This window comes from Canis lupus, chromosome 27 (assembly GCF_011100685.1).
Source record: "Canis lupus familiaris isolate Mischka breed German Shepherd chromosome 27, alternate assembly UU_Cfam_GSD_1.0, whole genome shotgun sequence".
Taxonomy (NCBI): Eukaryota; Metazoa; Chordata; class Mammalia; order Carnivora; family Canidae; genus Canis; species Canis lupus.
In genome coordinates, this window is record NC_049248.1 from 9,324,142 (window position 1) to 9,351,244 (window position 27,103).

At 45.5% G+C, this 27,103-nt stretch overlaps 2 protein-coding genes and 1 long non-coding RNA gene across 10 annotated transcripts; 2 read left to right on the top strand and 1 right to left on the bottom strand.

The window, feature by feature from the left end:
* Positions 1-232: 232 nt before the first annotated feature.
* LOC111092831 lies at positions 233-2,923 on the bottom strand. Of its 2 annotated transcripts, XR_005379824.1 has the most exons (3): positions 2,677-2,923; positions 2,331-2,544; positions 233-795 (listed from the first exon to the last, which is right to left on the bottom strand). It is a non-coding gene; the product is annotated as an uncharacterized LOC111092831 (long non-coding RNA). The 2 variants fall into 2 exon arrangements; XR_005379823.1 differs by having other exon boundaries at positions 2,331-2,923.
* Positions 2,924-4,043: 1,120 nt separating this feature from the next.
* LOC111092757 (translation initiation factor IF-2-like) lies at positions 4,044-7,505 on the top strand. The gene is made up of 4 exons (XM_038577900.1): positions 4,044-4,055; positions 4,265-4,522; positions 4,812-4,921; positions 7,474-7,505. The coding sequence occupies exons 1-4, from the start codon at positions 4,044-4,046 to the stop codon at positions 7,478-7,480; spliced, it is 387 nt and encodes a 128-aa protein (XP_038433828.1). The 3' UTR covers positions 7,481-7,505.
* Positions 7,474-27,084, top strand: PHC1 (polyhomeotic homolog 1). Of its 7 annotated transcripts, none has more exons than XR_005379822.1 (14): positions 7,474-7,631; positions 9,138-9,248; positions 10,237-10,317; positions 11,096-11,245; positions 11,841-11,996; positions 17,416-17,911; positions 19,946-20,745; positions 21,567-21,714; positions 21,966-22,177; positions 22,758-22,872; positions 23,729-23,855; positions 24,069-24,219; positions 24,442-24,544; positions 24,672-24,811. XR_005379822.1 is itself a non-coding variant. In XM_038576731.1 (14 exons), the coding sequence occupies exons 1-14, from the start codon at positions 7,518-7,520 to the stop codon at positions 26,221-26,223; spliced, it is 3,030 nt and encodes a 1,009-aa protein (XP_038432659.1). In that variant the 5' UTR covers positions 7,474-7,517; the 3' UTR covers positions 26,224-27,084. The 7 variants fall into 7 exon arrangements, 6 of the variants coding, with proteins under 6 accessions (XP_038432659.1, XP_038432660.1, XP_038432662.1 ...); XM_038576731.1 differs by lacking the exon at positions 24,442-24,544 and adding an exon at positions 26,069-27,084 and having other exon boundaries at positions 23,747-23,855; positions 24,672-24,903; XM_038576732.1 differs by lacking the exon at positions 24,442-24,544 and adding an exon at positions 26,069-27,084 and having other exon boundaries at positions 11,865-11,996; positions 24,672-24,903.
* The last annotated feature ends 19 nt before the right edge of the window (positions 27,085-27,103 follow it).

The window sequence follows — 27,103 nt, forward strand, 5'->3', positions numbered from 1 at the left end:
GGTCCACAGAGAATGTTACTCTGCCTGTTTCAAGGACTTGTCAATATGGTGCCTGGGGTTGTGCTTTGTCCTCATCTAGTCCTCTGTTCTCTCATCAAGTGTAGTAGAGGAAAAAGTTTTCCTTGACCCTCTTAGGGTCCTTGGCTGAGCCTGAGAATTAAGTTGACAAAGACAAATTATCAGGAGAAAAGCATACGAAATGTTTCAAAATGGTTAAAGAAGACAATTTAGGTGACATAAACAAATTTTATTTAACACCTTAAGTAGTGGACAGTTTTCATTCAGAGAACTGCAAACTGGAGCAGAAGGCAGGAAGCGTTTATAGGATAAACAATAAAGAACAAGGAAATATGTAAAGAGCTCAGGTTTGGCTTGGTGTTTGGGGATTGGCTGATTGGATATATTGAGTTTGTGGCCTGGTGAAGCATTTGCAGGGACATGAAATTTATCTAAATTTCAATTTACTGGCCCAGCTTCCTGGGCAGAAGAGACTCCATCTTGGACCTACGAATTTATTTCATCAAAATTTATTTAATATAAATTTGATGTAACTTGGGAGCCTTCATAAGAAAATGAAGACTCAAAGAAATAGACCAGTGTGCTGTTGTGCTAGGTTTGATAAAGGGTGAACAGTTGTAGAGGAACATCCTAAGTTAAGGAGTATGAGGTAATTGTTCTAAATTGGGAGAAATTTAGCAAGGCCTGTTAGGATTCTTCTTGGTTGCCCTTTGTAAACTTCACAGATAAGGATGCTCTTTTCCACCCAGGGCACTTCTCACAGGAGGGTTTTATGACCTGTTTTAGAGAAGAAGGAAGAGAAAAAGAATAGTTTAGAATGACTTTCCTGCTTCTGCCATTTTCTCAAACTCCTTCAGCTTAAAATAGTCACTATTTTAGGTGCTATATTTTGGGGTAGTGTGCCCTGAGAATTCCATCCTAGGTATTTGTGGTGAGGAATAAGAGGTATTTTTTAATCTTTTAATCCCATTTTTCTTTCTTTCTTTTTTTTTTTCAGTTGAGAGAAGGGCAACCATCTAGGAAATTAATTCAGTTAATCTTTATTGGACATGTCCTATTTGGTAGAGATTATGAAATTTCCCTTTTTTACATTCATCTTTTAGCCTACAATTTTCTCCAATTAAAATTGAGGGGCTTAGATAATTTTAAAATTCTTTTTTGCTTTAAAAACTTAAAAGAGTCTATAAATCCTTTTAATCTCCATCTCATTTTTCTCCCAACTAGATCTTAAAATGGCATACAGAATGGTAGGATGGGGGTGTGACGTGTATGGTGGTTCACATTTGCAACTGGTGGTGGTTAGAGTAAAGGTTATGATTTTCTATTTTCCCTACTTCATCCAGTCCACATTTGCATAGAATGATTAAAGAAGACGATTTAGACGTGGTGATCATATTTGTTTACCTACTTTGTTACCTGTAAACAGACACATTCCAATGATACCAACACCTCTAGGGTTAAGGGCAATCTCTTCCTCTACAATTCATTGTGGAATTCTGGGCTTGGAAGGTTTGAAGAAAGCGTATTCAGTGTCGGTTGATATGCAAAATTGTATTGGCCAGCCTACTATCCTATTTACTTTAGTTGCGGCCAGTTGAGTTCCTTTCAAATCCTGATCTTTCCGTATTTAGGTATGTTTGCAGGAGGAGGGCTTCTACTTCTCAACAGCTAGAATGCATTTCCTTTTCACCTGTTTAGGCTAATGACTTTCAGTGTTATGCAGAGTAAAGAAATTATTTAGCTTCCATTCAGGAGAACTATTTCGTTTGAAAAAGAAAAGACTAATTCCAGCAGAATCATTAAATGAAAATGAGAAAGTTTAGCAAAATTCTAAAAAAAAAAAAGTCAGTTAAGGATTTCCTATGGATTACAAATTGTTTTGCTGTTTAGATCTAGCGAGACAAATTCTTCAGTACCTCTTTCTTTCCAAGCTGATTTAGTCCTCAAGAATGATTTTTCTATGGATGGAGTTTTCCCAAACACTTCACTTTATTATTGCTCCATTTCCTTTTTATCCTGAAAATTTCTTTGGAAAATTGCTTAGACCCAGGTCTGTCTTAGAGGGAAATGAAGCTGAAAAGAATTACTGTGAAATACAGGGTACAAGCCTTTAGGTCAGAAAATTAAACTGCTGGTTCGTATCAATAAGACCTGGCCTGTGACTAGATTTATATCATTCAACAAAATTACACATCACCATTCTCTTCTTCCCTAAGATCATCTAAACGTGTAACTTTTAGTAGATGTAGGGGCCGGTGACCAGACAATACAAAGTCTTTAGAGGCGGGATGCATCTATATGTACATAGATACCGTAGCTGTGATTGGGCTTCACTTTTGACGGGGCTGGAATGGCCATGTTCAAGCAGGTATGCAGCTTCCACAGGCTTTTGAAAAGTTCTCTCTGGCACCTGGATTCCTACCCAGGAATATATTCCTGCGATGTATTACAGGCCTTCTCCAGGCACTTCAGAGCAACAATTCTCCCGTGGAACCGCAGGCGTAGCAATGTGAACGTTGTTATCATCTGAAAATTATGGACACCAGTTTTTCATTGGCCCTAGGAGATTGAGCTTAGGCTGTGAGCCTCCGCAAGAAAGCTTTAAACTTCTTTGACATGCCGAAAACCCAAGTTTGAATTAAATGACTAATGCTTTACCTAGTTTTTACCACCAGCTCTCTGCCAGGATCTTTTCAATTCATCCTCTGCCAAAGCCTGTCAACCATCCTGGCAACGTAGCCTTTCACCTCCCCACACCTCCTGCCTCTCTCTGCTTTTGCAGTCCTTTGGCTGCCCTCCGGGTTCCTTCCCCCACAGACCCGTCTGGCTGGTTCCTAGAAGCCTGGCAGGGATTGCTCTCGGACATACATCTGGCTATACCACCAACTAAGGGCCGGGAGTCCGAACACACCTCTCTCTCCGTGCAAATCGAAACGGATCTCATTTACGAACAAAGAGGACACTCGGAGGTTTTTCCTCTGAAAACAAATCACGCGTTGGCTTTTAAAGGAGAGCATCGTGGGGGGGGGGGGGAGTGGACAGAGAAAAATAACGGACGAGAACAGTGCTGACGGGGAAAAAAAGGAGGTAAAAAAAAAAAAAAAGTGGCCGAGGAGGACGGCGGGGAAAGCAGCAGCGTCGGTAAGGGGCTCACGGGGAGTCCCAGCCGCGCGCGGGGCAACGGGGGCGGTCAGCTCTGTGTGCGCCCCGCAGCGCTGCTCCGACACAGGGGGGCGGCACCCACGGGTGCTCGGCGGGTTCCCGCACCAGGACTCCACGCTGGCAAGCCGCTACCGGGACTAAACCGGGCAAGGCCACCGCCGCCGCATCCCGGGCAGCATCCCCAGATACGGCCCCATTGTTCTACGGCCTCGTCGTCCTCCTTCGCACGCCCGGGGGCGCACACGCACACGCGACCCGCGGAGGGCACACGAGCGTGCAACCCGCGGCACGTCTAAGCGGGCTGCAGCTCGGAGGCGCGCGTCGGCGCCCTGCGGGGCAGCCCCGGACAGCCCCGGCGCAGCCTGCTTTCCCGCCTTCTCCGAGGCCAGGCGAGGCGAGGCGAGGCGAGGCGAGGCGAGGTCGGGACAATCGGCCTCCCCCTCCCGCTCCTCGGCCTTCCCTGCCCGCGCTCTCCCGGCCTCGGCCGTGGCCGCTTCCCCAGCCTGTCGTCCCTCTGGGGTCGCGGCTTCGCCTTCTCCCTCTTGGCGCGACCGTCCCTTTGATCCTTTCTTTCTCTACCTTATTCCCAGAAGCTCCTGAAAAATACCTCCTTTTTCTCTCCCCCTTTTCACGTCACTTCCCTCCCTTCGCCTCGACGAGCGCGCCTTCCCCGCTAGAGGCCAGCACTTTCTCAGTTTCGTCCCTCCAACCGGCGAGCAGAACTCGGAGAGAAAGAAGGAGGGAAAAAAAAAAAAAAAAAAAGAGGAGAAAGAGCGAGCGAGCGAGCGAGGAGGGGGGAGCCAAACAAAAAGCCCCACCAACCCCGAGGCCCGAGAGCGCGGAGGCCCGGGAGCGGCGTCGTCATGGCAACGGGCGCCGGCAGGAAGCGAGGGACGCGCGGGAGGGGGCGGGGGAGGCCGCCGAGGGGAGGGGACGGGAGGGGAGGGGAGGGGAGGGGAGGGGCGCGGAGGGCGGGGAGGGGTCCGGCTGCCCCGGAAGCACCTCCCCGCAGCCCCCTCCTCCAGCCCGGCCCGCAGCCCCCGGCCTGCAGCCCCCACCCTCTCGGCCCGGCAGGAAGTGACAGGCCCCGAGCGAGCCCCGGAGGCCTGGCGGAGCCGCGGCCGGGCCCGCACCCGGAGCGGCGGGAGGGGCGGGGAGCGGCGGCCGCGCCGGGCCCCTCCCACCCCGCCCTCGGCGCCCCCGCCCCTCCAGGAAGGGGAGGAGGCGAGGGGAGCCCGCCGCGGAGGCCGAGCGAGCCCCCCGCCCAGCCCGGCGACTGGGGACCCCGGCACCTGAGGTGGACGCCCCCCGGGAGCCCTCGGGTGCGGAGCCGGGCGCGAAGGTAACCGTGCGGCCGCGGGCCGGGGAGGGGCAGGACCTCTGGGGGCTCGGCTGCGCGGGGATGTGCCTGCAGCCGCCGGCGTCCGTGCAACGCCCCAGGTACCTCCCCCAGCGCCTTCCCTGCCTCCCGCGGGCGCTCGGCTCTGCGGTCCTCGGCTCCGTCCGTCCGCCCCAGCCTCCGGCTGCTCATTTCGCCGCGCTGAATGCCGTCCGTCCGTCAGCCCAGTTGCTTCTGACTGCTCGTGTGCTCATTCATTTTTCCTTCTCCGGCTTTGGTCCTGCCACCCAAGCATGCTGTCTGCTTGGTGACCCCCCTGCCTTTTTTCTGGTCCGCTTGGTGCCTCAGTCTCCAATTCCGTGACTCCCGTCTGTGTGTCTCCTGCTTGTCTCCCTGCCCTCGGTAAGCACATTTCCCGGCGCGCCTGGGTCGCTTCGCCCCTGGCACCGCTCTGTGTGCCCCTTCCCTTCCCCCGGTGCCTTTGATTCCTCTTTGGAGCCCCATTCTCCTCAGGGCTGCGTGGACAGCGAGAGCCTTGCTGGCGCTTGCTGTCCCCATTCCCCGCCCGGAGCACCTCCATTCCTCGCGCACGGTCTTCCCCCGACTCCCTTCTATGTCCCACACTGTTTAGGGAGATTTGTTCCCTCCAACTCTTGGCTGTGTGGACCGAGTGCCAGGTGCACTTCACGGTCGTGTCTAGGAGCTCCCTTCCGCAGATCTGTGCTGCTCACCCGGGCCGGCCCAACCCGTGCACACTCCCCTGCTACCTTTGAAGATGACTGTACTTTAGCTATTGTGGGGACCTCCGCGGATCGGCGTCTTGCACTTTCTCTTGTGGCGTAATGTTGAAAATGGAAACGCACTGTGCCTCCCAAACTTTTTATTGTTTTCATTTTCTGTATTTAATTTTGCCGTCCCAACACTGAATGCGAGTGAATAGATTATGTGCCTGGGAACCAGGAATTCTGGCTTTGAGGTCACTTTCTCCTGATTTTATTCCGTAAGCCAGCCCCCTTTACATCTCTATCTTCATCTCACGGTCTGGAAAAAAAAAAAAAAAAAAAAAAAAGTTACTAAGATTTCCATTTTAGGGGACCTGAGGGGTCATATGGTTAATTAGCATTTTCACCTATGAAGGTAGGAATTAATGTCTCCTCTAGCTAGTAAAGGGGCCTCGTGTCTCTTGAGTCCAGTGAACTAAGTCCATTGATCTATACAACTATGCCATGCTGCCTCTAATCCTTACCCGCTTTTTTTCTTCACATGCTGATAATGAGGATTCATGGGTCTGTATCTGTTTAGTGCTTTCATATTGTGGCAAAAGATGTGGGAGAAGATAATAACTAGAGTTGAAGCTGATGTGATTTCTCCTGTGTACTTCTTGGGTTATATCCATGTCTGCACTGACATTTGCTATACCTGAATAAAACTGAAGAGATGGGTTGAGTTGAGTACTTGGGGGGTAACGATGCAGTCAGGTAATACCAGGAAGGGAATAGTAAGAAATCTCCCCAGCTCTGTTTCCAATGCCAAGTGGTTTGATTTTACTTACTTTGTCTTGGATGTAATCATGATAAATCCATTTTAAAAAAACTGTTGACAAGCCTTAGCAGAAATTCTGGTTTGATGTTTACATTCCTAAACCAACTATTGCTTTGCTGACCCAATATTTCTAGTGGCCCCATGCCTCCAAACTAGAGAATATAGTGTCTAGGCCTAACAAAAGAGAGGGGAAAAAAAAATGAACAAAAAGATTTTATTGTCATTTAGTGGTTTTTGGAGCATATTTCTTCTCCCTCATCTCCTCTCTCTGCTTAGTTCTTAGCAACGTCTTCATGACTTTTTGCAGATTTTAGTGTAGACCCCAGAGGGTAAATTCTGACTGCTAAAATGAACTAAAAAGTTGAGTTTTACTTTCTTGAAGATTTTCATTGCTGTGTATTTAATACGTTTAATACCTGGCAGTCATACATTACCTTCAGTTGTGAAGGCTTTTCTGCAAATGGGGAAATGAGGTGCCAGCAGGGAAAGTGACATGCCCAGGGTGTTTTTATTAGTAGCCTGAGCTGGAACCAGGCACCTATTTGGACTGTAGACTGTTTTACCTCCTAGTTTTTGTTTTGTTTTAAAATTTTATGTATTTAAGTAATCTCTACACGCAATGTGGTGCTCGAACTCACGACCTGAAGATCAAGAGTCCAACGCTTTTTCACTGAGCCAACCAGGCGGCCCTCTATCTCTAGTTTTATGACTTTCTATGATGCGTTTAACATATCTGCATCATAAACCGCTCCTCCATAAAATGAGGACGGTGATACTCAAACCAAATGATACCGCCTTTATCATAGATTTTTATTTATTTATTTTTTGGTTTGAGGAAGTAGCCTGTGTTAATATATAAAGACTCGATACTAGGATAACTTCTTTACCCTCAGAAAACCTCATTTCTACAATTATAAGATGGGGATAATTGTATTTACCTTAAAGCACTGTAGGGTAATGGAGATGAAGAGCCTAGTCCAGTAAGAGGAGGCACCTGGTGGCTTCTCGGTAAATGGTGACCACTGTTAAAGTGATGCTGGTAATGAGGTCACAGGTGCAGATGAAACTGAGAAAATAGCAACTTTTAAGTGGGAATATTTTAAACTGTTAAAAAATGCTATGGGGATGTAAGGTAGCCTTAGTATTATGAATCTGAAATTCTGGCCATTTGATATTTAATAGATAGTCATGAGGAAATATGTAAAGGTTTCTTTTGAGACATTGCATAGCTTCAGAAGATGGGATGGGAAACATATGGTTGTAAGTGTGTATTGCAGATTTGATAGTTGAAGAAGCCCAAGGAATCATGGCTGATGGAACGAAGAGGAAGAGTTTTAGATAACTTGAATAATAACGTGAAATAATAGCTTGAGATCAGGTGTGAATTTTAATCCTTTGCTACTTCCATCTAGGTCTTGAGTCAGAGCACCAGCTTTGGGGACCCTGGACCACCATCATGGAGACTGAGAGTGAGCAGAACTCCAACTCCACCAATGGGAGCTCCAGCTCTGGGGGCAGCTCTCGGCCCCAGATAGCTCAGATGTCACTGTATGAACGGCAAGCGGTGCAGGTGAGCCTCAGTCCTGAGGGGCTGTGCTCTGTGGGTATTGACTTTGGGTGGGCATGGGTGTTGGAAGATAATGCCTCTTAGTTCCTTTCCAGCAAACTGGGGGATTTGGATTAGGTGACAACTAATGTTCCTTCCAGCTCTGAGAATCTTAGGAGTTTACAACAGTTTGAGCAAGCAAACAGAGAATGAGAGTCAGTCTTTAAATCAGGGTTTCAGTTCATGTAGCTAGATTCTTTTTTTTTTTCCCAAAGATTTTATTTATTCCTGAGAGACACACACAGAGAGAGGCAGAGACACAGGCAGAGGGAGAAGCAGGCTCCATTCCATGCAGGGAGCCTGATGTGGGACTCCATCCCGGGTCTCCAGGGTCACACCCCAGGCTGAAGGCGGCGCTAGACCTCTGAGCCACCGGGGCTGCCCAATGTAGCTAGAGTCTAACTAAGCATTTCTCTTCATGGATTGTCAGGTTTTTAATCTTTGGCTTTTCTTGTAAATCACCCTGAGTAATGGAAGTCTAAAACTCATTGGAGTTTTATTTTTAGAAAATAGTAATTCCACGCTTTAAAAAATGTTGGGAATGGGGCATTTTACTCAAAATTTCTTGGTTGCTAAAATCATTCTGCACATCGGAAGGATAGTTCTAATTATTAAAGAAGAAGAATACAGTAATATCCCAGAGGTAACCCTAAAACTGCATTACCAGTATCATCTTTATAAATACCTACTGTAAATATTTGAAAATGCCAGTTAATTTGGAAATTTACCTGATGATAGGATCCTTCACAAGCCACTGTTTACTCTTTTTCATCATTTTCAACCATTTGGGGCTCTGTCACCTTAACTGTGTCCCTAGAATATGGTCTCTTGTCTTCTCTTCCATTCATTCATTTTTAAGTAGGCTCTGTGCTCAGCTTATAGCCCAACATGGAGCCCAGTGTGGGCCTTGAACTCAAACCCTGAGATCAAAGACCTGAGCTGAGATCAAGAGTTTGATGCTTAACTGACTGAGCCACTTAGACACCCTATTTTAATTTTTTTTAAAGTAAAGCTCTATGCCCAGTCTTGGGCTTGTACTCACAAGCCCAGACCAAGAGTCGCATGTTCTACTGACTGAGCCAGCATGGTGCCCCTTTTTCTCTTTATATTAATCGACATCTAATTTATTTTCAAGTTGTTTAGTCTTAGTTTCTTTCCTTGCTATATCATGTGTTTCCACATTCCATTTTGGGAATTAAGAGTTCATGTGAGTTAGATTGCTTTACTTTTCTTTATATACAAGAATAGAGCATAACAGAATTAATTGTTTCTCCACTTTTTGAAGACTATGTGAACTTACAAGTTCTAATATAAAAATGGACAAATCACATGTTGTTGATTTAGCCACACTCCCCATCTTCGTTTTTCTCCTTTCCAGTTGTCCCTTTCACCAGATCATAGTCATTTGCATAGAATAGGAATTAGGAGTGATTCATTCTAAGTGGGTTGATCCTCTCTTTTTCCTCTTAGGCTCTACAGGCACTGCAGCGTCAGCCCAATGCAGCTCAGTATTTCCACCAGTTCATGCTCCAGCAGCAGCTCAGCAATGCCCAACTGCATAGCCTGGCTGCGGTCCAGCAGGTGAGAGGTCAGCAGCCAGCTGGCCCAAGAGGGAAGGGGATAGGCACTACAGGTGGGTCAGGGGGTACTGCCTCCTCCACTAAGTCATAGGCTAGAAATGGTCTTCTGCCTCCTGTCCTCCCGTAGGAGGAAGAAGGGATCTTAGTTTTGAGAGTTGCAGTAGGAACTGGAAGGTAGAATGGCTATGTTCTAGAACTGCATTGTCCAATGTGGTGGTCACTAGCCACTATGTATCTACTGAGCACTTAAAACGTGGCCAGTCCAAATGGATATGTACAATCAAATTTTGGATTTCAGAGACTTAGTATAAAGAAATGTAAAATATCTCAGTAGTTTGTTGTTATTGGTTACATGTTAGACTTATTAGCTTAAGTAAAATAAAGTTTATATCTCCAGTTTCTTTTCACTTTTTTATTTTTTATTTTTATTTTTTAAGATTTTATTTATTTATTCATGAGAGACACAGAGAGAGAGAGAAGCAGAGACGCAGGTAGAGGGAGAAGCAGGCTCCATGCAGGGAGCCCGATGTGGGACTCCATCCGGGGTCTCCAGGATCATGCCCTGCGCTGAAGGCGGTGCTAAACCGCTGGAGCCACCCGGGCTACCCTCTTTTCACTTTTTTAAAAAATGTGCATACTAGAAGGTTATTTGTGTGGCTCACGTTGTATTTGTTCTGGACAGCCCTAGGTTAGACTTAGGAGTGACTCATGATAAACCCGATCAAAGGTTCTTCTACCTAAAAGAAAGTGGGAGGAGGAGGAGGAGGACAGGTTACCCAATTGCCCCAGGAGGGTCGTGTGGGAGTTATTAGGTTGGTATATGTGGTAATATAAGGGTTTCTGGGGATAGTGATTATACTTTTCCTTGCTCCAGTGTAGAGTCTCTGGGTTCTTATCTGAAATCTCTATTGCATTTTGTGCTTGTGATAAGATTGAGTCTTTTCCTTCGTTGTCTTTGCTCTGCTCCTGTTTCCTTGCCCCTTTTATAGGCCACGATTGCTGCCAGTCGCCAGGCCAGCTCTCCAAACACCAGCACTGCACAGCAGCAGACTACCACCAGCCAGGCCTCGGTGAGGACTGACTGCATCTTCCCACTGAGAGGCTTCCCTCCCTGGGTCTCTGTCTCAGGGTGGAAACAGCTTTGTGTATTGAGTCATCAATGGCAATTATTGCTCTTATGTTAGAGAGTGTTAGTAGAAGGGAAACAACTGACCTGAATCTATATAGGAGTCTTAGTGAGGAGGTTTAAGAAAGTAGGAAGGAAATCCTGGGGAAGAAGAGGAAGTAACAAAGGAAAGGGACTGGTCTCTGGACCCTTTATTTTTTTTAAATATATATATATATTTTTTTTTATTTATTTATGATAGTCACAGAGAGAGAGAGAGAGAGAGAGGCAGAGACATAGGCAGAGGGAGAAGCAGGCTCCATGCACCGGGAGCCCGACGTGGGATTCGATCCCGGGTCTCCAGGATCGCGCCCTGGGCCAAAGGCAGGCGCCAAACCGCTGCGCCACCCAGGGATCCCCTCTGGACCCTTTAAAGAGGAGTGAAGTCTGTTCTGTTTTGTTCCTTTTCCCTCTCAGCTGTTAATGCTAGTGGTTAGGGACTAGTTTCTTTACTTTGGTATGACCCTGCAGTATCCAGGATGACAGTTATGGACAGGAAAAGTATTATTCGTTTCCCTCTGACTCTGAAAATGAGATACTCTTCTAAAAAAAAAAAAAAAAAAAGAAAGAAAGAAAATGAGATATTCTGTTCTTGACTGTGTCCCCTCTGAATTTGTCAGTGATGTGCATTTATTTTTACCTCTCCTAAATCCTTAGTTCTGGTTGCTTTCTGTACCACACAGATCAATCTGGCCACCACGTCGGCCGCCCAGCTCATCAGCCGATCCCAGAGTGTGAGCTCTCCCAGTGCTACCACTTTGACCCAATCTGTGCTACTGGGAAACACCACCTCCCCACCTCTCAACCAGTCCCAGGCCCAGATGTATCTACGGGTAAGCCACAAACACAACCACCATCGTTCCAGGGGCATAATTGTTATGCCCCTGGTTGCGTGAAAGCTGTTTGGTTTAACCATGGTTGCCCAGATTACGTTAAGATATGCTGATCTACTTCCTAGGCCTTACTTACCTCTAGAAGTGATGCTTAGTATTCACAGGTAGCCTGCAGATTACATTGAGATCTTAAGAGAGAAGATGTTCGCCTGAACATTTGACTGAAGTAGTGTCACATATAGTCTAATCTTTAAATCTGTGGCTCGAGTACACAAATTCTGAGTGTTATCTCTTAGCCTATCTACTTACTGTACATGAGTACTTGTTCTAAAATCCTCATTGTCTCAACTTCTTTGATGTTTGACTCTTTGGTGTCAATCTGTAGTTTTATATACATTTTAGGTTTCCTTCTGGATGATTCATCGCATATGGAGAATAAGGGTCTCCTGGGTTGGTGTGGAAAGGGGTAGGGCTTAGCAGTTTCGTATCTTCTGTTTATTTTGTCTTGTGGTCCTTCCCTTCCATTTCTCCTGTCTTTCTTCTTCTCCTCTTGTTCTCTTTCCTTTGTTCTTCCTCTTCCTCCTCTCCTTGCCAGCCACAGCTGGGAAACCTATTGCAGGTAAACCGGACCCTGGGCCGGAATGTGCCTCTAGCCTCCCAACTCATCCTGATGCCTAACGGGGCAGTGGCTGCAGTCCAGCAGGAGGTGCCATCTGCTCAGTCTCCGGGAGTTCATACAGATGCAGACCAGGTCAGTGGCAACCACTTGACCTGTGGATGGGCACTGGGGAGGATGAAGGGAACCACCACAGACCAGGGCCCACCCTGTTACTCCGTGACTACTTCTCAGGATTCTTATTTTTTTCTCCCCTTTTCTTAATTTCTGCAGAACTTGAATCCCTTGTAACTGTTGAGTTATTTGAGTTAGGAACAGAAGTGGTTGTGACTGAGAACAGCCCTGCAGGTCTGGGAAGCTGTATTCTCCATGCAGGGCAGATTTCCTTACATTCTTTTAGCCCTCCACGGCTCAGCTTTATTCAGGAGGTCTTATTCTCTTTCTTGGCGATGCACTCCAAAAAATAAGGGACGATCGAGGGACTTCTGTAGTTAGGTAAATGTGAAGCCAACCTGGCTGACTTGCTGAAAGAATATTTGATTCTCTCTCTTTATGAGTTACTGTGGCTATAGACTTTCAGCAGTCTGTTTCTACTCCCGGGGTGCCCAGGAAAGTCTTCCTCACCATTGCTTTTCATGCCTCATCCCCCAAATATGTTTGTTTCAAGACTGAAGTTTTCGCTTCTTATGAATGGAATACAAATTGAGGTTTCATAGTAACTTTTTCCACTCTCTTAGTTTAGCAGTTGGCAAGTAAATATTGAGGTTGAGCTTTTTCTCCTGATGTGCTCAGGTTATCCTAGAAAATTTGGAAGATTGAAAAGGAAGACAAGTCAAATCTTCAAATATCTTAGAGCACAAAGAAGTACAAAGGAAATGGTACTAAGTTGGGGTGACACTTGAGTTTAGAGAAGAGTTGGCTGCATTCCTGCTCAGTGACTTTTGGGATATTTGAGCAGATTCTTGAAGGATTGGTTGGATTCGATTTGCAGTAGGAAGAAAACTGGAGAGAGAACAGTATGTGTAAAGGCATGACTCGTATGTGACTGAGTTAGGGATGAGTGGATAAAGTGGAGACAGCACGCTTGATGGTAGAAAAGGTCATTGTCAGGGAGAAGTCTGAAAGCCAAGCAAAGGTAGCAGGGGTCATGGCTGACTATTGAATAGCACATTAATAGGATAAGGAAAACACTTTGGAAAGAATCACCTAGGAACATATGCCTGGAGAGGAAAGAGAAGTTAAAGAACCTAATAAGAGACTCTTGGGGGTCATTTAGTTACTAGGATAAGACCTTTGTTTTAGACTACGGTAACAGCAGTGGGAAGAGAGGATGAGGTTGAGACTGGTTTCGTATTCAGTTCTTTCATTTATCTGTCTCTTTATTCATCAAATACCTCAGTGCCAATATGTGGAGGGGCCAAGGTAGCGGTTGAAAATATGGATCTTTTTAGATTTTATTTATTTATTCAGACACAGAGAAGGCAGAGACACAGGCAAGGGAAGAAGCAGGCTCCTCACAGAGAGCCTGATGTGGGACTCGATCCCGGGACTCCAGGATTATGCCCTGAGCCAAAGGCAGATGCTCAACCGCTGAGCCACTCAGGCATCCCGAAAATATGGATCTTTTATTAGGGTCAGATTCCAAGTCCATGATTTACTCTGTGACGGAGGCAGATGGCCTAACATCTTTTTTGCCAGTATCTTCGTATATAAAATAGCTATTGTTAAATACCTACCTTGAGGTGTGTTGAGGATTAAATGAATTATAGGTGTAAGTGTGCGAACACTGGACTGGTAGACATTACAAACCATTGAAACACCAGACATTAAGGAAAGAATCACCTGGATGGTTTAATATTTGCTTCATTAGAAAGTACAGAGTGCCTTGAAAACACAGAAGGAGACCTAATTCAGCCTTGGGACTCCGGGAAAGTCAAGGCTGCCCAGAGGAGGTGACATTTATCATTTTTTTAAAAAGATTTTATTTATTCATTCATGAGAAACAGAAAGAGTGCGAGAGAGAGGCAGAGAGAGAGAGAGAGAAGCAGGCTCCATGCAGGGAGCCCAATGTGGGACTCAATCCCGGGTCTCCAGGATCAAGCCCTGGGCCCGAAGGCTGAGCCACCCAGGCTGTCCGGAGGTGACATTTAAATTGAGTATCCCAGGAAGATGTGGATGGGGAGTGGTGAAAGCAGGGAAAATCTAGATTTGAGAAAAACTTAGAAGATCTTTGAAAAAGGAAAACTGATTTTGAGGGAGGTGCCGGATACAACAGTGAGGTGGCTGCTTAGTGCTACTTTTGAGATGAATGTTGGAGAAGCGGATTTAGGGTGAAGTTTAGTTTTGGATATACACCAGGTCATGTGGTCAGCAGTTTTATATATCTGGTACTTGAGCTTAGAGGGAAGGTCTGCGTGGGGGATAACATTAAGAGTAGTGGACACAGAGATGATAATTGATATCAAGAGAACATTTGGCATTGCTGAGGGAAAGGTATGGATTGACAAGAGAAAAGCCTTTAAGATGGAGCCCTGAGGGTTAGATCTGTTCCTTAGAAAATGGAATAGTTCAAGGTCGAATAGAGGCTGATGGACTGGCAGAGGGGAGTATGAAAGAGTGACAGGGACACAGGACAATCTGGATTGTGTGGTGTCATAAAGAGAAAGGAGCAAAATGTTGGAAGAGGCAGGGAGTCTTTTGTCTAATACAGTAGGGATGACAAGAAAGGTAGAGTTTACTCTGTTACGGATGGAGAACCGTATCAGTGGAGTTCAGGGTTGTTGAAACCAAAGTAGTATGACTTGAGGAATGGCTGGATGGTGAGACTAGATGCAGTGAATCTAAATAATCACTACCAGTTTATTGATAGCAGGAAAGGAGGATGAAGCTGGGGTTGGGTATGTGGGGTTCAGGTGTGATGGGAGGGCACCATTAGCAAAGAGGTTGAAGAGACAGGAAGGAAGTGAGAAGGAAGCTCCTTGAGAAGGAAGAGGAGTGGGGCCTTGAGTGGGGAAGGATTTGATCAGGAGGGAGGAAAGAAGGGAGAGCAGGGAAAAGGAAGTGGTGGGTGTTTATGAGGGGAATGTGTAGATTTAGTGATGGAACTGCTGAAATGTGCTCATGTAGTGGTTTATTGTCTCTACAGCGGTGATGGGGAAGAGCAAGTGGTATATCCTGAGGTATATCGGGAGACGAGGAAAGTTTTATTTTATTTTATTTTATTTTTTTTTAAGATTTTATTTATTTACTCATGAGAGACACAGAGAGGCAGAGACACAGGCAGAAGGAGAAACAGGCTCCACACAGGAAGCCTGACATGGGACTTGATCCCGGGTCTCCAGGATCGCGCCTTGGGCTGAAGGCGGCGCTAAACCACTGAGCCACCTGGGCTGCCCCATGAGGAAAGTTTTAAATCGCTATTATGGAAAGCTGATTAGAAAAACCCTATTATGTAATTGCCGGATCACATTAAGTGCCCCGGCACCCAATCCTGATAATTCTTGTAAATCTCTCTCAAAAGCTGTCACCTCTTTACTGCTTGTCTGAACTCAGGTTCTTTTTATTTTTTACCTGAATTACTGTACTGGTTTTCTAAATGGTGTCTTTGACTTCCTCCTTGTCTACCTCTAAACATCTTCCATATTACTATCAAAATAAGTTTTTTAAAAGAAAATGTATGTTGTTACTAACATTTTAAATGGTACTATTGGTATGCCGAATTTGATAAATCATAATCCTTGGTTCATGACATCCTCTCCACAGTGGTCCATTTATGGGCCACTTTTATTTACTTACTATATTTTAATGATGTAATAAGCAAACCTCAGTTCTTTCTACCCATTGCCTGCCGCTACCCACGGTAATAACCATTCTGATTCCTAGGTTCTTCCTTTCCTGTGTTCCTTTTTCTACAGTTTTATTGTGTTTACATATATTTTTAAACAGTATTTTATATTATGGAAAATTTCAAACTTAATGCAAAAATAGAAAAAAATATGACTCCCTTTGTACCTACCAACCAGCTGCAACATTTATCAACACATGGCCATTTTAACCAGGCCACTTTCCTCCACCTGTGGACTATTTAGAAGTAAATTCCAGATACCATATTTTATACACACACACACATATATATACACACATATATGTATACACATACATACACACATATGTATATATACACACATGTATATATATGTATATGTATGTATTTGTATTTGTATTTAAATTTATAAGGTTTTTGTGCTGTATATAATTTGGGGAGAATCCTTTCTTAATAGCTTATTGTCAAAATCCATCCATATTGTTGCATGTTACTGTATTTTATTAATTTTGATTTCTGTGTAGTATTCAACTGTGTGAATATACTGTAGTTCCTTCCTCTCTTCTGACAATGGCCATTTAGGTTGCTTCCAGACTTTTGTTAACTATGAATAGAGCTGCTGTGGCATTCTTACACATGCCTCCTGTTGTATATAGCAAGAGTTTCTCTTGTAGGATTCCTGGATTTGAGAGTGTGTGAATGTTCAACTTTAGGACGGGATGCCAAACTATTTTCCAAAGTGGTTGTGCCTCCATCAGCAATGTTTACAAGAATGGTTTCAGCTGTAGAGTTGATTATGTTTATTCTGATTAATATTCTTCAGTGGCTTCCTGTCATCAGTTAAGTGCTCATCAGTCCTCTCTTCATATTTTGGAGTACTTACTATGTCAGGCACTGTGCTAGGTGCTGGAAATATTAACAACGGGGGAGATAGATAAACTTCTGTTTCCGAACTGAAGTTCAGACTCTCCTCATTTTAATACACCAAGCCCTTCCTGGTCTGGTACCTTTCTACACCCCCAGCTTCAATCTGTCTTCCTAGCTTCATTTCTTTCCATTCCCTCTAACTCACCTCAAACATAATGAAATATTTATCATTTCCAGAAATGCTATGTTCTTTCTTGGCTCAATGGTCTTTCAGATATTGTTACTTTTTCTTCACACTTCCACCTTTGCTCTCACTCATGGAGTCACAGATCAAACAAAAGACTGTTTTGGGAAGTCTTCCCTAATCTCCCTGGTCTGAGTCCATCTTCCTTCTCTGTGCTACAATAGCATATGTCTCTGCATAGTAGAATACGGTTATTAGTGATTTTCTCGTCTGTCTTTTCTGGTAGAAAGTACCCATTAAGAGCAGAGACCGTGACTTTCGTTCCTGCATTTCCAGTATCCAGTGTAGTGCCTGAAGCATAGTAGGTATTTGGCCGATGTTGAAGGAACGGAGGAAGAAGGAAAATCTGAGCCATCTCGAAGGAATAAATGAGCAAACTTGCAGATAGATTTGATAGTGAATAAAGGAGACTGAAAATCAAATAGGATTCAAGAGTCTCTCCCTGGGTGACTGGAAGGACTTTAATGTATATGATTGTAAAGGTTGGGGGGGATACCCTGTGCAGAGGCTGGGGAATATCTGTAACTGTCTTCACTGCTTCTGAACTAGTCACAGAAAGCTCTGACCTCAGTGCCTCCTGTTCCCCTTTTCTCAATGTATCTTTTTCTTTTATCTTGCAGGTGCAGAATTTGGCAGTGAGGAACCAACAGGCCTCGGCCCAAGGACCCCAAATGCAAGGCTCTGCTCCGAAGGCCATTCCTCCTGGAGCCTCCCCTGTCTCCAGCCTCTCCCAGGCCTCCAGCCAGGCCCTTGCTGTAGCTCAGGCGTCCTCTGGGGCCTCAGGCCAGTCCCTCAACCTCAGTCAAGCTGGTGGAGGCAGTGGGAGTAGCATCCCAGGGTCCCTTGGTCCCGGTGGAGGTGGCCAGGCCCCTGGCGGCTTGGGCCAGTTGCCTTCCTCAGGAATGGGTGGGGGTGGGAGCTGTCCCAGGAAGGGCACAGGAGTGGTGCAGCCCTTACCTGCAGCCCAAGCAGTGACTGTGAGTCAGGGAAGCCAGACAGAAGCAGAGAGTGCAGCAGCCAAGAAGGCAGAAGCAGATGGGGCTGGTCAGCAGAACGTGGGCATGAACCTGACACGGACAGCTACCCCTGCTCCCAGCCAGACCCTTATTAGCTCAGGTAAGCTGTCACCTCTCAGAGTATCCTTATTCTCTTAGAACTTGTTTGAAATCTTCAGAGTACGTCTCTTTGACATTGTTCTTGCTTTTCTTAGTCCTGGAGTAGTGGAAGGAGGGAAAATGATATCAGCCTTGATCATATTAGTCCAGGGAGAGAGGAGGACCGGTAACAGATACATCTGTATTTCCACCAGGCAGCAGTCCGTTTACAAACTACTTTGTCCCCATCTTCTTAGGCCCTGAGTTTGTCAGTTTTCTCATCCTACCCATTCATTTACCCAGTTCATACTGAATTGCCTACTGTGTTGGAGGAGGTGTTAGGGATGCATCTTTGAAAAAAAAGATTCCTGTCCTCATGGAGCTCATGATTTAGCTTGAGAGGAGATGGCTCTTCCCCTCACTCATCATCTTGATGATGATGGTTTGGATCAGGGTAGAGTGGAGTTGTTATAAGTGCCTTGGAGCACTTAGGACTAGCAAATAGAGCCACGGTTTAATATAGTCAACTTGTGCTCCTCTGTATCAATGATAAGGATAAAAAAAGGGATGCCTGGATGGCTCAGTAGGTGAGCATCTCTTTGGCTTAGGTTGGGATCCCGGGGTCCTGGGACTGAGTCCCATGTCAGGCTCCCCGCAGGGAACCTGATTCTCCCTCTGCCTGTGTCTCTGCCTCTCTCTGTGTGTCTCTCTTGAATAAATAAATAAAATATTTTAAAAAAGTATAAAAAAAGAATAAATAATAATAACCCCAAATGGTTTATAGTTGCTTTTGGACTGTGGTTCCGTATAGTTAGGTGGGTGCACCTTATTTGGTAATGTTTATTTTTGCCTGCCTTGTTTCTAGCACTTTAGTTGTTGCTCTATTTGGATGATTTACTTATAAAAAATTAAGAGTTCGGGTGCCTTGGTGGCTCAGTTGGTAAAGCGTCTGCCTCCGGCTTAGGTCATGATCCCAGGGTTCTGGGATTGAGCCCTGCTTTGGGCTCCCTGCTCGGTGGGGAGCTTGCTTCTGCCTCTCCTGGCTCGTGCTCTCTCACTGTCTCTGGCTCTCTCAAACAAAAAAATAAAAATCTTTAAAAATCTTTAAAAATTAAGAGTTAATTATCAGGCTGTATGACTACTACCTGTTTATATACCATAGCACTTCTGTTTCCAAAGTGCTTTCATCTCACATGTGCTCTCTGGACAATCTGAGGGCATAGGGGGTGGGGGAGATTGTAGGTTCCACCTACAGTGGAGAAAATTGGGTCAAGTCTGAGCCTAAATAGCAGCTAACTCTTAAGACTTCTCATAGGTAGTGACCTAAACTGATGTTTCTAAAAAATCGAGCCTTTCACAGGAAGATGTTGGAATCTTTACCTCTGTGGGCATTTACTCTCTGGGTGACCATTAAGTCTTTTTCTTGTGCTGGGCACTGGGCTGGGTTCTAGGGATGTAAAAATAAATAAAGCAGGGACTGAGCCCTTGAACTTAGTCTAATCATACAGAAGATGGGCCAGCCATTCTCTGCTGGGTCAGACTAACAGGATTTAGTATAACAAAGGAAATAAAAGTTAGATGGCTGCCAGAAATGATTGAGGACTGTGAAATGATTGGGCAAGGGAGTTTCTTCCCTTAAGGTCTTGAACTGTGGAGAGAGAGAGTTGGTAATGTCTGGCTCAGAAGAAAAAGTACAAATGAAGTGATCTCTAGGCCCTTCCAGGCTAGATCTTCATTCACTATATGATACCAAAGCTAAGAACACTTTGAAAAGAGCGGCCTGGGTGGCTCAGTGGTTTAATGCCACCTTCAGCCCAGGGCATGATCTTGGAGACCTGGGTTCGAGTCCCATGTTGGGCTCCCTGCATGGAGCCTACTTCTCCCTCTGCTTTTGTCTCTGCCTCCCTCTCTCTGTGTGTCTCATGAATAAGAAAATAAAATCTTAAAAAAAAAAAAAAAAAGGAACACCTTGGAAAGGTGATTTTAATTTCAATTTTAATTTAAAGGCTGATTATTTTCTGCTCTTGTCTGTTCTGTGCCGGGCTTATTCCTCTAGCCACCTACACGCAGATCCAGCCCCATTCCTTGATTCAGCAACAGCAGCAGATCCACCTCCAGCAGAAGCAGGTGGTAATCCAGCAGCAGATCGCCATCCACCACCAGCAGCAGTTCCAGCACCGGCAGTCCCAGCTCCTCCACACAGCCACACACCTCCAGTTGGCCCAGCAGCAGCAGCAACAGCAGCAGCAGCCAGCACCGCCGCCGCCACCACCACCACCGCCACCACCGGCCACAACCCTCACTGCCCCTCAGCCACCGCAGGTCCCACCTACTCAGCAGGTCCCACCTTCCCAGTCTCAGCAGCAAGCCCAGACCCTGGTTGTGCAACCCATGCTGCAGTCTTCGCCCTTGTCCCTCCCACCTGACCCAACCCCTAAGCCACCCCTCCCCATCCAGTCCAAGCCACCTGTAGCACCTATCAAGCCGCCTCAGTTAGGGGCTGCTAAGATGTCAGCCACCCAGCAGCCACCACCCCATATCCCTGTGCAAGTCGTGGGCACCCGGCAGCCAGGGACAGCCCAGGCACAGGCTTTGGGCTTGGCGCAGCTGGCGGCTGCCGTACCTACGTCCCGGGGGATGCCCAATACGGTACAGCCCGGGCAGGCCCATTTGGCCTCCTCACCGCCTTCGTCCCAGGCTCCTGGTGCGCTGCAGGAGTGCCCCCCAACGCTAGCCTCTGGGATGAGCCTGGCTCCGGTGCAGGGGACCGCACATGTGGTAAAGGGGGCTACAACATCCTCCCCTGTTGTAGCCCAGGTACCTGCTGCCTTCTACATGCAGTCTGTGCACCTGCCGGTGAGTGATGTTAGATGGCTTTGAGGGCACAGTCCCCTTTGAGTGGACCTGGGGCTCAGTGGACATAGAGCTTAACTTAGGGGGCAGTGAAGAGTTGAGAAGGTTGATGTACTGATATTTATCATGTTACCTTAATTACTTTCTTAGAAGCCCCATCTCCAAATACAACCACCCCGGGACTTATGAATCAAGAGGGGAGGGTACCACAAACATTCAGTCTGCAACAGATACAAAGTTACTATGTGTGAGTGCCTGTGTGTGAGAATATGGTATTACATCAGCTGCTCTCTTAATCATTGCATTGCTTCATCCGTGACAACTATTTGTTATAAACTATACAACTTAAAAGATACTGGTATGTACTTCTTTTGTAAGACATTGATGGAAGGTTAAGATACTGGTACTTACTTGTTTCTTTTGTAAGAGAGAGAGAGACATTAATGTATATAATCTGTACTTTATACTCCTAAATTTGCTACTGAAATCATTCTGGGTTTTTGGATCTGTACTGTTAGGTCAAGATGTTCTTAATCATCCAAATCAGTCTTTGGAAAAACAGCAATTCTTGGTTGGGCCATAATGAACCCAGGTCAATGACCTGACAAGGTCTAGGTCAGGACTAAATGTAACATTTTCTTTTGTACTGATGTAGTAGATAATGCTTCTTGGCAACGACTTGGGAATTTTAGTGTGCCCTGGGAAGTAGACAAATTGGAGAATGTGGAACTAAGAAAATTTTCACTGACAGAATGGGAGTAATGGAGGTTCCTTATATCCTTCACTCATAAATCTTGGTTTCTTTTCTATTCTAAACATTATAGAGCAAACCACAGACGTTGGCTGTCAAACGCAAGGCAGAGTCTGAAGAGGAGAGAGACGATGTTTCCACACTGGGTTCAATGCTTCCTGCCAAGGTGTCTCCAGTAGCCGAGAGCCCAAAGGCCATGGAGGAGAAGAACAGTCTTGGAGGTGAGGAACTGACTTCTGCAGTGCTATTGGAGTGCAGAGATTAGAGACCTGTTCTGAGAGAGCTCAAAGCTAAGTCTCATTCTGTAGAATATGGGCCTAAACTTGGTAGATGAATGGGTGGATCCAAAAACCAGGACTCCGGTGTTAATGATCAAAGGTGAACGTGTATTATTGTGGAAGATCAGACTGGCTGGGCTAATAATAAATGAGTCCATTGCATCATCCCCTATCTGTTCCTTAATCTGTTCCAGAGAAAGCTGAACCAGTGACTGGTATGAATGCTAATACTCCAAGCAGTGAACTAGTAGCCTTGGCTCCTGCCCCATCCGCACCGCCTCCTACATTAGCCATGGTGTCCAGACAAATGGGTGACTCAAAACCCCCACAGGCCATCGTGAAGCCTCAGATTCTCACCCACATCATTGAAGGCTTCGTTATCCAGGAAGGAGCAGAGCCTTTCCCGGTGAGGGCAGGGCCATAAGGTGGGACTTTCAAGTGGGGACTTGGTCTGATTATTGTCTTTCCAAGTCCACTAAAATCAAGTCTCAGAACTATTTAATTATTAGAGAAGAGTTCAGTGCTACTGTTTATATGGTTAATTGTAAAGAAGGAAGGGAAGGGGGAAAGGAAAGAATATGTGTAGACCACCAAATGAAAATGTTGAGAAGAGGAGAAGAAGCTGTAATGTTTAGTTACACAAATTAGGCTATATTAGAGTGAAGAAATTTGTGGTAGAGAAACTAAGGGACTTTACTAAAGCCCAGAAGTTGCAGAGCCAGGACTAGAACACAGGTATCTGCAACTTTGGAAGGAAAAAGACAAGATAGGGAGCCAAGGCAGGACGCTGTTTTCCAGTGGCTTATCTGAAAACAGCTAGTGAGGGCCTCTTGATTGCCATGTTGAAAAATGTTTCTTCTCTAAACCAGACTTGGTCATTAACTCAGAGAACCAGGTAAAGGTATGACAGTAGGAATTGCCGGGGAAAGCTATAGAGAAGCAGAAAGGAATTAGGTTAACTTAACTGTAAACTTTTTCTGGCACAGGTGGGTTGTTCTCAGTTACTGAAAGAGTCTGAGAAGCCATTACAGACTGGCCTCCCGACAGGGCTGAATGAGAATCAGTCGGGGGGCCCCTTGGGAGGGAACAGCCCATCTGCTGGTAAGTATTTATTTAGAGACCCATCTGGGGAAGGAGGCTCCGGGAGAGGTGTTTGAGGGCTAAGTGTAAAATAGTAATTATTTAAAGTGGGAGTTATATGGAGGCCATCTACATATAGGAACTCTATTAAATATCAGAATGTGTAGAATCACACAAAAAGAGTTCCCATAGGATTAGGGTAGTTTTATCAAGCTAACCTCTTGAATTATTTACTGTAAGGATATATTTTTCAAAAGATGATCTAAAATAGGATATTTCTTATATTTTCAGTTCTCCTTATTCTAGAATTTATAATCTTTATTAAGAACTTTTTTTTTAAGATTTTATTTATTTATTCATGAGAGACAGAGAGAGAGAGGCAGAGATGTAGGCACATGGAGAAGCAGGCTCCATGCAGGAAGCCCGACGTAGGACTCGATTCCGGGACCCTAGGGATCATAACCTGAGCCAAAGGCAGATGTTCAACCACTTAGCCACCCATATGCCCCTATATTAAGGACTCTTGTTTACATCTCTCCCACTGCTTTTGTAAACTCTTATTGGAAGAGGGATCCTATATCTTCTAATTAGTAATTAGTTTCTCTCTTCTATTTGAAATGCAGTCTTGTCTGCAGTCTGAGAGTATAAATTGGGATAAAGTTAGTCATCGAGAATGGAAACTAGTCTGGCTTAAGTCAGGAAGACCATGATGTTCTTGAGGCACGTGTCTTTGTGTTTTTGGATTTTGAACTTTATGTTTTAGGGATTCTGAATTAGATTGTTTAGGTCTTTGGGGGGCAAACCCTGAGAGTAATTAGAGTCAGCTGTGGGCCTAATGATGGCCTGAGCAGCAGCAGAACCAGTGACAATTCTCCAGGGATGCCTTGTTTTCCAGAGCTCGATAAGAAGGCGAACCTCCTGAAGTGTGAGTACTGCGGAAAGTATGCTCCTGCTGAGCAGTTTCGAGGCTCCAAGAGATTCTGCTCCATGACCTGCGCTAAGAGGTACCATGGGCACCCCTTCCTCACCTTCAGCACCAGTTCCTCCATCTAATAGTGTGCCCCTTCTCTAGGACCACCTCACAGCTGATGTGTAAGGTCTTCTTCTTTGCTTTCATGTTCTCCCCCAAGTCAGTTCCTAGAACACTAGTTCCCATGGAGGGTAGCAAGGTAGTCTTTTAGAGCACCTCTGACATCCCATATATGCCCTACCTCTAGGTATAATGTGAGCTGTAGTCACCAGTTCCGGGTAAAGAGGAAAAAAATAAAAGATTTCCAAGAATCCAACTATGCTCGTGTTCGTCGGCGTGGGCCTCGCCGCAGCTCCTCCGACATCGCCCGTGCCAAGATCCAGGGCAAGCGCCACCGGGTGAGCTTCAGTCGCAGAGCCAGCTACCTTTAAAATGGTCTCCTTTCCTTTTTCTTTCCCTACCGGGCAATTCCTTTGCCCAGGTGAGAGTCTGAGACCAGAACTCGGAGTCGTGTATTGATGGTATCATTCCCCAATTCCAAGAGATCCTGACTCCTTGTCTTCTTTCACCTGATTACTGGCTCATGTATCCATGAATCATTGCATTACATTATATTTCAGAAAATCTAGATTGATTGTTGGAAGAAGGGAAGAATCAGGAAAGTGAGTTTACTTGAAAGTTACTCGAGAAGTGGACTGGTGACTCTGGGCATTTGCAAACAAAGTATAGTTTTTTCACTTGCAATACTAGTTTTTCCTCAGTATTAACCCAAACCCAGTTGGCTCAGAAGGGGCGGGGGAAGCCTCACGACACTTATTCACAACTCACTGCTTTGTAATGTTCTCCATAGGGTCAAGAGGACTCTAGCCGGGGTTCAGATAATTCCAGTTACGATGAAGCACTCTCTCCAACATCTCCTGGGCCTTTATCTGTGAGAACTGGGCATGGAGAACGTGACCTGGGGAACCCCAATACAGCGCCACTGACACCAGAATTACATGGCATCAACCCTGTGTTCCTGTCCAGCAATCCCAGCCGTTGGAGTGTAGAAGAGGTGTATGAGTTTATTGCTTCTCTACAAGGTATTGAGGGCCTATCTGGTAGGACCCAGATCACATAGATGTTTACTTTTCTGCAGGTCATCCCATATGGGCCATGGGCCTTTGTGACAGGGAACAGAACTGACTTTTAAGCAGTAGGCACTTTAAGTATAGTATGATGAAGGCTCTATTCTTGATATTTACTTAAGGTACTTGCCCACAGCCTGGTTTCCTAATTTCTTTCTGGGCTGACTGTCCTCTACTATGTTGGCAATCTTGCAGTGTTTGATTTTTACTATTATATTTCTTACCAATAATTTTTGGATAAAGTATATTTTATTTATATGTGATTGTGATACCTGATAAGACTTTTTCCACGAAAAGGATTAGAAAGTTAGGAGCATTGTTACCCCACATTCTTCCAGGTAGTATTGTTTATAAGCTGTTCTTAACAGAGGATGGTTTTCTCCAGAAAAGAAAATCACCCTACCTTTTATTGCCATTTGTCTGGAGTCTGGGCCCTTTTTTGTTTTTTTAAAAGATTTTATTTATTTATTCATGAGCGACACAGAGGCTGAGGGAGAAGCAGGCTTCCTGCGGGGAGCCCGATGTGGGACTCAATCCCAGGATCCTAGAATTACAACCTGAGCCAAAGGTAGATGCTCAACCACTGAGCCACCCAGGAGCCCCTGAACTCTGGGCCCTTAAAAATGTCATAAGGGCTCTGAACTTTTTTTTTCTAGTGTAACTAAGAAGAGGTACAGATCTTGCTCCTTCCCTTTCCTCCCTCTTCAGGCTTTTTGAATGAAGTTCTTTCTGTGGTCAACTTTTTCTTCCTCTTGGCTTTTATTTTTTCTAAAGATTTATTCATGAGAGACAGAGAGAGAGAGAGGCAGCCTCCCTGTGGGGACCCGGATATGGGACTAGATCCCCAGACCCTGGATCATGCCCTGAGCCGAAGGCAGATGTTCAGCTGCTGAGCCACCCAGGCGTCCCCCTCTCGGCTTTTTTAAATAGCCAGTTTCTCTCTGGTTTCATTTGACTTTCCAAGCTCACCACCTCAGACTTTTATGTTCCTGACTGTAGGATGAGAACCTTGGGAGGAACCACTGCTGGGTCTCCATGTTTTCATCTCGAGTTTCCCCCTCCTATCCTCTGGTGCTGCCATGTAATGTTTCTCATATGTATCCCCACCATTTCCTTATAGGCTGCCAAGAGATTGCAGAGGAGTTTCGTTCCCAGGAGATTGATGGACAGGCCCTTTTATTACTTAAAGAGGAACATCTTATGAGTGCCATGAACATCAAGTTGGGCCCCGCCCTCAAGATCTGCGCCAAGATAAATGTCCTCAAGGAGACCTAAGGTGGCCCTCTTGCACAAACGAGCCTAAGGCAGACACTCTCCACTGTCCAGGTTGTAACCTGGTATCAGCAGACTTTACAGGGAAGAAAGAGCTGTTCCAATTACATAAATCTTCTGTAGAGGGGATTACTGAGACAGGGAAGAAAAGTGCAAGAATTGGTTGCTGGTGCTACATGGCGGCAGCTGTGACATTTTCTCTGGTTCTACCTTATTTTTTAAAATCATTACACTTCTCAGCTACCCTAATCCAATCTTTATAAAAGAGGCAGTCTCGAGAACTAAGACTGCTCAGCCTTATCCTGGAGTGGAGTATCTAGCCAGGGTCTCAGTTTTCCCAGAGGGGTAGACCGTATGGTAAGGTAAGGAAATGGGTGGGACGTAGGTGTGCCTCCACAATGGGAGGTAGGGTTCTTCTAGCTCGTGTGACACAAGGAGTAAAATCTGGTACTCCCCCTCTTCCCTCTGGATCGCCCAACTGTGGCCATGGCCCAGTCTTCTTTGTTGTCACTCTGTTAGTATTGATCGTTCCTCCTGTGTCCATGGCAGGGTCACCAGCCAGTGCAGATTGGGTTGGCATCATTCTGATTCGCTGCAGGGGCTAGAATGTGTGTGGCACATGTGTGGCTGTCATTCTTTCTGCATCCCCCTGCTCCCTTTGGTTTATCTGTTGTGTCTTCTACCCTGCCTTTCTTTTCAGTTCCAACTCTGCTCTGTCCTATAGCTTTATTAAAACGGGAGTGTGTGGGACTGAGGTCAGGAGTATAAGTACCTGCCTTAGGCGCTATTCCTTATACAACAAAAATATTAAATATTTTTTTCCTCCTCAGTAAAAGGATAAAAATTGGTCTCAGTTGTCTCTTACTCCATTTCAGTGTCTCTA